We start from the raw sequence: 12,651 nt of genomic DNA, 5'->3' as shown, positions 1-12,651 counted from the left end.
ATAATTCTTCTGTACTGTCACCCAAATCCGTTGATTTTGTCAATGTACTGTTGTTTCAAACTCATCTTTTACTAAGTCAATCATTAAACATAACATAATGCAACATTTCATATATTGGTAGTGTGTTAGTAAATAGACAAGTTTGTATTTTCTTCACAGCATAACTACCACTGATCAGAGATTTTTCAAAATATGTTGAATCAGTAAGGTAGGAATATGCAGCTTTTACAGACTAGCACCCTATAACATTAATCCCCATGTATTTATGTACTGCTTTAGAAGATAAAGTCCTAGACTGAAATATTGATTTTTGATTCAATAAACATTTAAATATCAAAATATTGAGTATGAAAAATTTTATACAACAGTAATTGCTACAGTTTGCAGTCATGTGGAGCTGTCATCTATATTTTCCTGCCTTAAGGTTCTCAACTAGCCTACCCTAATAAATCTTTGATCACTTTACAGTGGCAATTGAACTAAAATGGTAGATTGTTCTTCTGAGTGCAAGTGGGGGAATTTTTCAATATGGCTGTTGTTGTTTTACATTTCCCACTTTGTCCTACCCCAGGAGAAATTTGGGAAGAACAAGGCATGACCTCATTGTAACACAGCAGAATTGAAGGGCGGTTTTCACTTCTTTCTGTCACAACTAAGCCGGGGGGCTTGGAAAGCTGTGAAATTCTAGCCTTTAAAAATGAAAAACCAGACTTTGCAACATAAAATATTAGTACTCCATTTGCCACTTAATGTCTATAAGATCATAAAATTGCATGAATTCTAGCAAGGCATTCAATGCAGTCTTTGAAAAAAGTAACTTTGCATTAAGAATCAACTAGAAATTCAAATCTTGTTTTTAATTCCTTTTAGCTATTCCTCAGCCAGAAGAAAATGAGCTACATGCCTACTATTTAAAATGCTTAGAGAATATAGTGCAGCTTCTTGATTGTTAATGATCATCAGATGACTTCTCATGTTGAAATTGGACAGCTTATTCAATGGGAGCCTGAAATGTAAAGAAAACGCTTCTAATTCACATATCTGTGGCAGCAGCATGTATGTTATGGAAGAAATTTATGAAGTCTTTGTGGAAGGAGTTCATCACTTTGAACCAAAGAAACTGGACTGTGGTTGAAACTATATGTACTGTATATCCCAATGGGAAATTATAATGATGCTACAATGTGAAGTATGTACACAGAAGAAATGTACAGAGGAAAAGGATGTGAAAAGACAATAATTTTAAAAAATTGTGCATTGTAATTGTTACTGTAAAATATTAGAATTGCTGGTTTGGATTGGTCTTAATAAAGGACTTTTTAACTCAGATAATTTGTTGGTGGTGGATTGTAGTTTGTAATGTTGCAGATGTGTACAGTGCATACTTATGTTCAAGAACTGAAGATGTTGGCAGTCGTGTGTTAGACCTATTAGGTATAGAACAGCAAGGTGCGTGTTTTAGTTTTGAAGGAATTTTAAGTTCAAACCGCTGCATTTTTTGAAGATGTTAACAATTGAAAAGGAGCTCTTGATTGATAATACTATAGGTGACAGTTACTTTAACGTAGCAGTTTATTCAGAATATGGGGTACATGCATCAGTTATTTATGTTACAACAGGGGTCCTCGAACTTTTTAAACAGGGGGCCGGCGCGTGGATGAAGTGGCAGGCAGTCAACTGTGGCTGCTTGGTTTCCCCCACCAACCCCCGGCGGGGGGGCAGTGGGGGTGGTTTCTGTAAATACTGGGGGCTGGATTGAGGACCCTGGGGGGCCGTATCTGGCCCGCGGGCCGTAGTTTGAGGACCCCTGTGTTACAACATCATAGAAAATATTTGAGGCACAATCTGTTGACTTCCATTTTATAAACACTTAACACTTAAAATCTTTTCATTGAGGGGGAAAAAACCAGTCTGTTATCCAGGCCTGTATTTTCCTTGAACCTCTGCTATGTAACTATTGTCAGAAGTTTTTCAGTATTCTGTGCTAAATGGGTTTGAGAGGAAAATACACTGATGCCTGAACATGCCTGTGAAATATCTAGCAGGGTGTCTAGATTTCCCTCAACACATAAAATTTTTGTTTTATGCCAGGGACATACAAAAATGAGAAAATAGAAAGCAGAACTTGGGTACCATCTCTAAAAGAGTTGTGGCAAGGCCATGTCTACCTGTAATTAGTCTTTTTTTCCTAACCACGTGATGAAAGTATTTTCCACTGATAAAGGGGATTTTTTTTATGTGTGTGTTTTGTGATGCTTATAAATAATGTGTGACTTGATATTATTCAGCTGTCATAAGTGTGATGCTTATAGTAGCTGGATTAAATTATTACTAGAAATATTATTATCAGCTAACCTCTTGCTCCTCCACCAAACAAAAAGCAATGATAGACCACTAGAGCCTGACTCTTTCCCACTTGATACATTATGTAATTATTGTAACTTGCAAAATATGTGTTAAGTGCTGTCATGTTTGTCCCATAGTATTGCAGAACTGTGAGCTGCAGGGCAGGAGAGCACTTGACAGCAGGCAGCTGTCACTGTGTGGGCTTGGTCGAGGGGTCTCTTCCCCTCAGACTAACAAGTGCCAAGTCTCTTCAGAGACTTACGTTTCAGCATACTAAACTGCAATAATTTCTTTCATAAATCAGGTTGTAAGTCAAAATGCAGATTGCCAGTTTGCTTTCTTTTTCAGAGACACAAAAAGTGAGAGCACTCAATGCTAGATCAATTCCAATGGAAGTAACCACTCAGCAAGGATGATAAGAGCTCTTTCAGAGTACAGAAATACACATGGATCTAGTGAGGTGAAATAGGGCTATGTAGTTGAATGACTTCATTAACTGCAAGTACAATATAGTAAGAACATAGAAGAACTGGATTTTTTTTAATTAAACATTTCTATTTTATGAAACTGTGTAATTTCTTGAAGAAATTATTCATATTGAAAATTCTGGACAAATTGATAATAAATGTGTTATTACAGTAAGCCTTAGTGCAAGTGCTGTGTTTATCCCAAAAATGAGCATAGATCTAACTGCTGTTTTCTCAGCATTTTGCAACATTTCACAATTGTGGGAAGCAGCGGTAGTGGTGGCATAGGTAAGTACTCCTGTTTGGTGTTGCTCCTCAGGAAAACCAAACCAATTTGTAGCCTCTAAGGGCATGTACATCAAATCTCTGTATTCACTTGTGTACAAAGTCTTCACAGAATACTTAAAACTTTTATCCTTCATGATTAAAGAAAGAGGAGTTTATGCATTTATTTATTTAAAGGACTGTACTCTGTCACCTTTTCCCTCAAAAATCAAGGATGTACAGGGGCTGCATCCTGTCTTCCTGTGTGCTAATAAAGAGGTGGGTCATGAAACATGAATGATCCTATAATTTCTGTTCACCAGCATTTAGACTAGCACAATTGGCCTCACAAGAAACTTTAGTCTTAATAGCTTTCATGAACGAAACTTAAAATATGGGGACCTCATTCACAGTTATATTTAATTTCAGAATTTTGGAGATGCATCTGTTTTCAAGGGTGTGTTATTTATCATGTTTGGGTTTTCAAAGAAAATTAAATCCTAAATTACCTTCAAATTTTAAGAGCTGTAAAATCATTTCCTATCCTACAGAGGAAAGCCCAATTAAAGTGGAGATGGATTCCCTGAATAGACTACAGGATTTAAAAGGTAATATTCAGCGTGCATCTAGTTTCTCTAATAAAAGTCTCTTGAAAATCCTTATCCAGCAGAACACAATTACCATTTGCACTAACTGCAGATATATCATGCTCTTACTTGGTTGCTTTATCTTTTATGATAGGTTTCTAATCAAGAAAGAAGTTATTTTAAATTCAAGAGGTATGTACATAAAATCCACTACAAATGAGGCATTCAGATTTTTCAAGACTGATGTGTCATCTATTGCATGTTCAAAACTTTCAAAGAGGTAATTTGTGCTTGACTGGTAAGATAATTAAACCTAAAATAATTTAGTTTTGATTGTGTGTGTGTGTGTTCATGCTAATAGAGACATTAATTCATGACTTGCTGATGAAGTTTTCAAACCTTTGAATAACAGATTTTTAAGCCTAATTGAAAATGCTCAAAAAAAGATACCATTTGTGAGAAAGGCACTATTTTTTGCTTTTCCAGCGATTTGGAACTATGGATTCTCCTCACTCAGTCATAGCAACTATACAGCCCCAGTGGAGTTTTTCATTGGTTTCTTTCTACATCAGACTTGCAAATTATGGTAATTACAGGCTTGTGGCTTCAGTGGAATGATGGACCAGTACTGGCTGGACTGGGGAGGGGAATTTCATATACTGAGAGTTTGACCCTGCTTTATATAAGGATTTTCCTTCACAGTAACATAGACATTCCCGTGGCAGCTTCTCAAATCTAATTGTCTTTCAGAGAAGTGTTTTTGCTGTCTTTATGGGATAAAAAAATGTTGGTTAGCAGACACCTGAAGATTGCTGTCCTCCAGGGAGTTGAGGGACACTCTACAGTTCACTTGAGGTTTTTTCTGGTTGTAAAAACAATGTGATCCCTTCAAATCTTTCCCCCAGATGGCCTCCTAGGAGCTGCACAGCTGTGATAGTAGTCATACTGCCATTACTTTCGAAGAGAGTGAGTTGTTTCACAACATGTCAATCCTTTTTAGCTCATCTTTTGGCTCCTGGGCCACGCTGTAGTAGATCTTTTCCCAGTCTGTAGCAAGTTGCTGGAGCTGTGCCATCCCCTGCCTTTCTGCAGGAGAGCCCATCATCCATGCTGCCACCGGGGCTCATGCAGAATGTTCCCCTGGTCTCCAGCCGTTAACCCTCTGCTGAAGCAGAGGAGGCTCAGTAATACACCACCTGTTGTGATGTTACACCGGGTGTGTTACAATTTCGTAGTCAGGCAGGTGATACTGCTCTAAAAAGCTTGTAGTCTGATAAAAAGCAAAAGGTAGATGATACAAAGGGGTTGAGAAAGCACAAAAAAAAAGCAGTGAAATGGTATTAGCCATCAAGACAGGTGGTGGCCAGCCCGTACTGCCTGCCTGTTTTCAAGCACTGGAACTGGCTGCCCCAGAGGTGTTTAAAAAATGTGTAGATGTGGTGCCGAGGGGCATAGTTCAGTGATGGACTGTGCAGTCCTGGGTTAACTCTTGGACTTGATGATCTCAAAGGTCTTTTCCAACCTAAATGATTCTATTCATGTGCATTCCTCATTTTTTGGTAGTCACCTGACTTCTGTGAGGCCTCTGGGCATTCCCCAAAAATGGTTAGTCTCCTCACTGTAACCTAAAAGGGTCTGGCCCATGGACAAGGGTCAGTCTGTGTCCTCTGGCCTCAGTGCCAGCTACCGCTGGGCACATCTTGTTTTTGCAACTGGTGTTTTAGATGCTGCAGATTAACAATAGGGATTTTACAATTCAGTTTGGCATTCAGCTGCATGTTCCCCTCACCAGCCCTATCTCCACCACCACCACCTTTTCAAGAAAAGAAAAATGGGGTGGGAAAGCTGGTCCCATTTTCACTGGAAAAGATTTTTACAGCACCTGCTTTCCTGCATCCAAAGCGTGTCAGTCTGTATTGGATTTAGAGCAAACAAACGTGCTCAGATTCACAAATGTACTCACTCTTCATAAACACATGGACCAGTTCTGAATGATTAATCTGGACGTTAGGTCATCATTACAGCTTCTTGCTCACTTGCCAACAGGAATGAAGTTTTATTTTTTTAGATCCTGGTCCTTAGTGTTTTGTATATGTGTGCAAGTCTGCTAAGCAGAATGTAATTTTAGTAGACATCAATACTGGATATGATTTTTGAGTATGAGTCTATAATTCTGTTCAAAATGGAAATGTTGGGAGACAGTTGGAGTTAGGTGGGGATTTAATAAATACGTGATGGATCTGTTTGGAAACAAGTTCATTTTTTTTCCACATAATTTTTATATTTCCTTTCCACTTCAGCTGAAAATACAAATAATCTAATTTATAAAGAAATCTCAGGAAACTCATAAGATTTTTGATTAATATTCAATTTTTGGTTTTTTTATTTTTATATATTAAGATGTGTGTGCTTTTTCAGAGAATTTAATAAATTTTGAGTAACTTCAATGCTAGTATTTTTCTGCTTTTATTCTGTCTCTTTTCCTCTGTTGAGGATTCCTGACGCACCATTATCTACCTTCTAGATCCAATAACGCATTATTCAGGGCCTAAAAATATAAATTCTTCCAATTAGTGACTATCAAATACATGAATCTTAAATTTGGTTTGGCATTTTTAATTCTTCAGATGAACAATTATGCTATTTAAATTATTGACCATTGTTATCATGCTAGCCTGAAATAGAATGGTGATTTTTTAAAAATTAAAGCAGAACCAAACACATTTCAATATTCCTTGTTGTTTTATTGGAAAGTACATGCAGTATTACAATTTTTTTTATTGCTCTTTTTTCTAAGCAACATCTGTTGTTTTGTTTGTTTTCCCCAATTTAAAACCAACAGTCGCATGATTTTTTTTTTTTTTAAATCTGAGTTTAACAGTAATTCTAACTACCAAATACAACTAATGATTTTCAAGAAGCTAGCAGGGAAGTGTTGGTGTGTGGTTTTACAAAGCACGGGTGATGCACACAAACCCGTTTTGGTGTTTCTAACCTGTCAGAGATATACCCTGCAACTTGTAGAACATGCTTTTCTCTGCAAAAAGCTGAGAACTTTGATAACCTTGCTTCCTTCCCTTGCAAGTCCATTGCAAGAAGTTATCATAATAAATAGCTGTGACAGTTATCACAAGCAAAACCATTTTCTTAATGCTAAATTATGTGTTTTAACAATGGTGCAATGTTCTGAGTACTTTACCCAAACATATCACTGTATGCGGTTAGTGCTTTCAACCTGAAAGAAGATTTCATTATTTGTTTTGGAATAAATTTGTTTAATAAGTATTTTGTAGCAAACAAAACATTTCCAAATGTGGAATCTGATGTAGCTGATGTGATAACCGAAGACTGTTTCTAATGTGTGGCATTTTGTTTACTTGGATGCTATGAGACATTACAGGGTATGGTGGAAATAAAAAACCAAAACACACTACTTTCAGAATTGAAATAAGCAGTATCTTCAGAACTCAAGCTATTTCACAGTAAACTTATGCTAGCCCAAGTCTTGTATGGCTGAGATCACAAGCCATGAGGACATTGCATTCACCCAAATCTCTTAAAAAGACACACTGGTCAAAGACTACTGATTCACTTTATTTAGGGCAGTTTAGTGGGTCTGGCTGAGCCCCCCAGCAGCCCTCCCAGCGCTGTGCTTGAACTGGTGACTGGAAAGGTGGTGATAACACACCAGTGCCCTGACTGCTGCTGGGCAGAGCTCACAGGGCATCAAGGCTGCCTCTCCAACCCCCCACCGCCTCTCACCAGCAGGCTGGGGGTGGGCAAGAGCTTGGGAGGGGACATAGCCAGGACAGCTGACCCAAAGTGACCGATGGAGTATTCCATGCCATATGATGTCTGCTCGGTTATGAAAGCTAAGAGGAAGGAGGAGGAAGGGGGCACTTATTATTTATGATGTTTGTCTTCTGGAGCAGCTGCTGGGCATACTGAATCCCCGCTTCCCAGGAAGTGGCTGAACATCACCTGCCGATGGGAAGCAGAAAATAACATCTTTTGTTTTCTTTTACTTCTGTGTATGTGCCTCTTGCTATTGCTTCATTAAACTGCCTTTATCTTGACCCACAAGGTTGGCTGACCCACCACAAGCAGGAAAGCTCTGATTGAATGCAGTTTCTAAATTTATTGATAAGAAGGAAAAACTGCAACCGAGTTTCAATTTGTTTGTTGCTTCTCCCTGAAAATTTAAGGAAAAGCTGGTTTACGTATGCCTTAAGCATTCTTGGTCCATTGCTGACAGGGATAGTTAAGACACTGATCGGTTTTGTCTTTGATTTGTGAACCATTTTAGTTCAATACATGTTCAGCTGGACAGAATTTTTGAAAAATAAGAAAGAGGGTGAAGAAAATCTTCTGTACTTTCTTTCACAATTAATGCTGGCCAAGTTGTGTCTGCTTTCAAAAGAATCACTCTGTAAGAGGATTTCTGACTTAGCATCAATGCTGATACTCTGTCTTGAGAAGCCTGAGGTTAACAACACCAAATCATGCATATTATATGATCGCTTTCTGTAAGATAATTTCTAGTTAACTTACTGTTAGCTAGAAAAGATAGAATTTTTTTTTTTTTTGCTTTTGACCTAATGATCATTGCTTTTGACCTAATGTTTGCCAAGAATAGCCAAAAAAGAAGTTAAGACAAAAAAAATATTCTGAAAGTGTAGACTCATAGGAAACTTGGGGGAAAAATATTTTTTATGCGTGTATGAAGTAAATCTCTCATCCGTCAGGCAGGATTGATGAAGTCACTGCAGGTTCTTAGGGCCAATACAGAGCAGATCTGAACCCACAAACAATACTTATCCATACATAATTTCTGTAAGAGCTTTTGCTTCTTACTGGCAGGTAAGAAAATTGAAACAACAAAAAAACCTCTTCAAAAGCTCAAGATGCACTCTCAAGTGAGGCAACAGCAACCAACATGCTAGCATCAGAATAGCAGTACTCATTACATAAATCCAATTTTAGAGTGGTAGAAAAGCTCAAAGTGCTTCTGCTTCAAAAGTGGATTTCACCAAATCAGGAAGAGGAAAATTCTCTTTCCTCTTGGTTTTCGTTCTAGGACTCTCTGAGGATTTGCAGAGGGCTGTTTTCCCATTGCCGTGGCAGCTGGAGTGTGACTTGCTCCTCTTCAGCTGGAGTCTTTCTTGCCCTTCAGGAGATTTTTCTAGAAAGGTATCTCTCAGAGGTGAGTAATAGCACCTGAATAAAAAATTTGAGTTGCTTCCAATTAGAGCTACCTTTATCTGAATTTCAGAGACTCCTTGAACCTGGAATTTGGTGAATCCTGAGACTATGCATGAGCTTGAGTGCCTTTATATTTAGATTCTCTGTGGTGTGAAAGTTCTTCATAAATGGCAAATAACCATGAATTTTCAAGGGCTAACACAAGCTTGTCCTGGAGATAGAACCAGTGTCGCTGGAATTCACAATTTTTCTGAAACTTTTGATGTGATTTTTAATCTGTTTGCATAAATGAAGACATCAGCTGCTCATTAAACCACAGCTCGGGAAACTGTTCCTTAGACGCTTTGGTATGGTTGCTTTGTGCCTGCAAGATGTACACTTTCCAGCATTAAAAATAAGTTTTAAAAAAGGAACGTTAAATTCACCTGCATGCTGGTTTCTGACCTAATAAAAATGCTACCCTAGAGCGAAAAATCTTGTGTTGTCCAAAATTTCTCTGCAATAATTAAAGGTTTGCAAAGCATCCCTACAAAAATGTGTATTAATTCATGAGAAGAAATGGAACCATACGGCAGGCGGTTGCCAGAAGCTGGAGTAACCACTGGGGAGGGCTCTCAGGTTTTGATGCACTGCAAAACCTGCGGCTGCCTCTGCAGTTCTGGGCTTACCCTCCCCCGCTCCTCGGCTGTGCCTTCTGCTGGGCAGGGGGAGTCAGTGACCCAGCAGTGGCCAAAATAATTAGTACTTGAAAGTGAGTGGTGATGCTTAGCATAAAAATAATAAGGGTTTCCAAAATTCTTTCCTTGCTATTTTTTGCATTTAATATTTATAGGAGAAAAACCTGTCTCTGCTCACTTTGGGGGTTTGTTGACAGTAATTTACCATTGCATTGTTCCCATTTATTGCATTTATCATACATCAACAGGGCACACTCCCTACCCTGCAATTTGAATAAAGGAATAAAGCAACTATTTTTATACAGTTTTAAATGGTTATATTTAAGTGACTGAGGTTAGAATCACAAAATGCCTTTGACTATTGTTTGTAAAGCTGACTTTCTTAGTGACAGGAAGTTTGTGTCCTGTAAGAACAAAATCAAGAAAAAAATGTAGCACAGCAATGGCTTGTAAGGATTTGTTTTCTTCTATTGGTATTATTCAGAGTCTCTATGTGGTCAAACATGCAGTTTACCATTATGGGTTTTATCCAGTATGCTTTTAAAAACATTTTATGACAGAACAATGAGGATGGGGGGAAAAAAAAATGTTATGGATGTAACAACAACTGATTTTAAGAAGCCAAAGACCATAAAAATCAATAGAAAAATCTAACTATAGGTGATGTTGGACTAGGTCCCAGCAGAGGAAACATTATTGTATGGACAAACACACTAGGGAATATAGCATGAATTGAGGTCAAAATGTAATCACCCAGAATGTAGCTCTTCAGGGTGGGTTATTTTATTCTTCCTCTGAACTGAAACATGTCTTAATGGTAATAAATCTTATCCTGTGCTGGGAGATCCTTAACAGTCTATGTACTTTCTCATATGACTCTTCAAAATATTTTGTGCTTTCTCCCCAACATGCTGGCATAATTTTATTGTCAGTTAGAGATGAAACAGTGGTAGGTGGCAAGTGCTAAATCGACAGTTTGAAATCTAACTAAAACTGAACATTAAAAGAAAAAAAAAAAGAGGAGAGAAAGAAAGAAAAAGAAAAAAAGAAATAACATGATAGGTCAAATAGCCTGATCTTGTAGTAAATAAGTTCAAAAGACTACAGCTATAAACACTTGTGAAAACAGCATCTATCTGCGTCATCATAATTTGTTTGAATTTCATTTGTTTGATCTTTATTTTCCTTTTTTTCCTTTTTTTTTTTAAATTTGTGCTTAGCAATGACCTATTTAAGGTATTTTCCATTACTGCAGTTCTAAACTTTTGTTGAACATTACTCTATGAATTGCAGTTGAAACAATCAGTCAACAGATTCTGTGCCAGCCACTTTAATGTTGGATCTTTTTATACCAAGATAATTGCAGTATTTTAAGGTGGGCTTTTTTTATACCAGTGTAGCAATATTATTAGTGTCTCTTTTACAAAGATACTATGTAAATTTGACTTCTGTGTGTATATTCACTTTGTCATATGTGAATGAAATAGTAAGTGATGAATAAACAGAATTTTGTATTGGTACAAATTCACCCGCCCAAGGACGATGGCATTGCTCGAACCATGGCAGTGTAAAGGTACAAGTTAACATGCACAGCAAAGCCCTTGATCTTTTCCATGGAAAATAAAAAGAATATACCATAATGTACTTTTCCAGTTCTGTATTTCTTCTGCTTAAAACGTCCCCATTCTGCCATTTTCCTACGCTCGATGGTAGTTCTTTTTGGTTTAGTTAGAATATTTCTACCTGTTCTTCTGATTTCACAGGAACTAGAACAGTCTATTTTAGAGTTACAGATGATCTGATGCTGACCAGCAGAGAATGAAATGGTGCGCAAGGCCACCACCAGCTTCTGTCCCGGACAAAAAGCAAGCAACTCACCCACCTGTGAAGCCAGGCTGGCTGCCTGGTGGGGCAGTGAGTAGAGTCTTGTGCTTCTGTTCTTTCTTGCAATCACTACATGTTACCGCTACATTCAAAAGGAGTAAATTTTTTCATACAACAGTCCATTCACAGAAGTAAAATCTATGATTTGGTGAAGTTACTGGAAATGCCTTACGTGGTAGCTAGCAATGCTGACAATGTTTTGTTTTGTTTCATTTCATTTCATATATCAGTATACCAAACATGACAGCTTTTTTCAAATGCAGCAGAAGGTCATATAAGTGTCAGAAATTTCTGTTTGCAGAAGTAACTAACAAAATCTTTTCAGAAAAAGCAAACAGAACTATTGAAGATGCTTTTGGTGCTACCTGTCCTATACAAAGAATGTCTAATATCAGGACTGCAGGAAATCTGTTTCTTTGTTCTCAGAAGAATTTATTCATCATTTGAATCATCATTGTTAGCTGCCACATTCTGTATATTTATATATTTATGGTTTTTTAAGCAATAGAATTTCTAGTTAAATAGAGAGGGACATATGTATTAGTCTCAGGCTTGATAGAAAATACAGTTGATTCAGTTGTGAAAGAAAACCACAAAAAACCACCCCACTGAGACTGAAACACAATATCCAGGAAATATCATTTGCCATCATCTACAACAGAAACAACAAAAACCAGCACACAAATCCCTCAGTCCCAAGAATCCAGGGACAAAACACAGCCATAACAACACAGTATATGTTTCATTATATGCATTGAAAAATAATAAAAAAATACTAATGCTATATATCCAGGTTTCCCATTGCAAAATAAATATAGTTTGGAATGGATACAAATGCTACTGCAAGGAAGTTGATAAATGCAATTTTGACCTTGGGGTTCTTGATCCAGGCTGTTAGCTTGAATAATCCAAAACCTGAAGCTGTATGTGTGACAGTCCAGGGTGTGCATGAGAAGCCCTCTTCCATTAGTTCTTTAGGAATGAACTGCCTGCAAAATCAAGGTCTCTGGTTATTCCTGATCAACATAAATTCAGTCAACCAACTTTTTAAAATTATCCTAGCAAGGTTTACCTTGGATTGTATCTTTAAACTCCTGTTTGTCAAGGGTGCCAGAATATTCTGGTAAGCCATTGAACACTTGCACATCATGAACTCAGATAGCTACCTTTTTTTAAAAAAATATATATTTCACATTAACAAAAAGAAATAAAAATTGAAAATCA

The 12,651-nt window shown here is 37.4% G+C and overlaps 1 protein-coding gene across 5 annotated transcripts in view; it reads left to right on the top strand.

Moving 5' to 3' along the window:
* RTTN (rotatin) overlaps positions 1-1,332 on the top strand; it is an 89,591-nt gene extending 88,259 nt beyond the window's left edge. For all 5 annotated transcript variants that reach the window (XM_055705247.1, XM_055705246.1, XM_055705248.1 and 2 more), the window contains one exon: positions 871-1,332. In XM_055705247.1, coding sequence (XP_055561222.1) covers positions 871-953 — 83 coding nt within the window. In that variant the 3' untranslated portion in view covers positions 954-1,332. The remainder of the gene's footprint in view (positions 1-870) is intronic.
* Positions 1,333-12,651: the final 11,319 nt, after the last annotated feature.

This window comes from Falco cherrug, chromosome 3 (assembly GCF_023634085.1).
Source record: "Falco cherrug isolate bFalChe1 chromosome 3, bFalChe1.pri, whole genome shotgun sequence".
NCBI classification, from domain to species: Eukaryota; Metazoa; Chordata; class Aves; order Falconiformes; family Falconidae; genus Falco; species Falco cherrug.
This window is presented reverse-complemented; position numbering and strand designations above follow the sequence as displayed.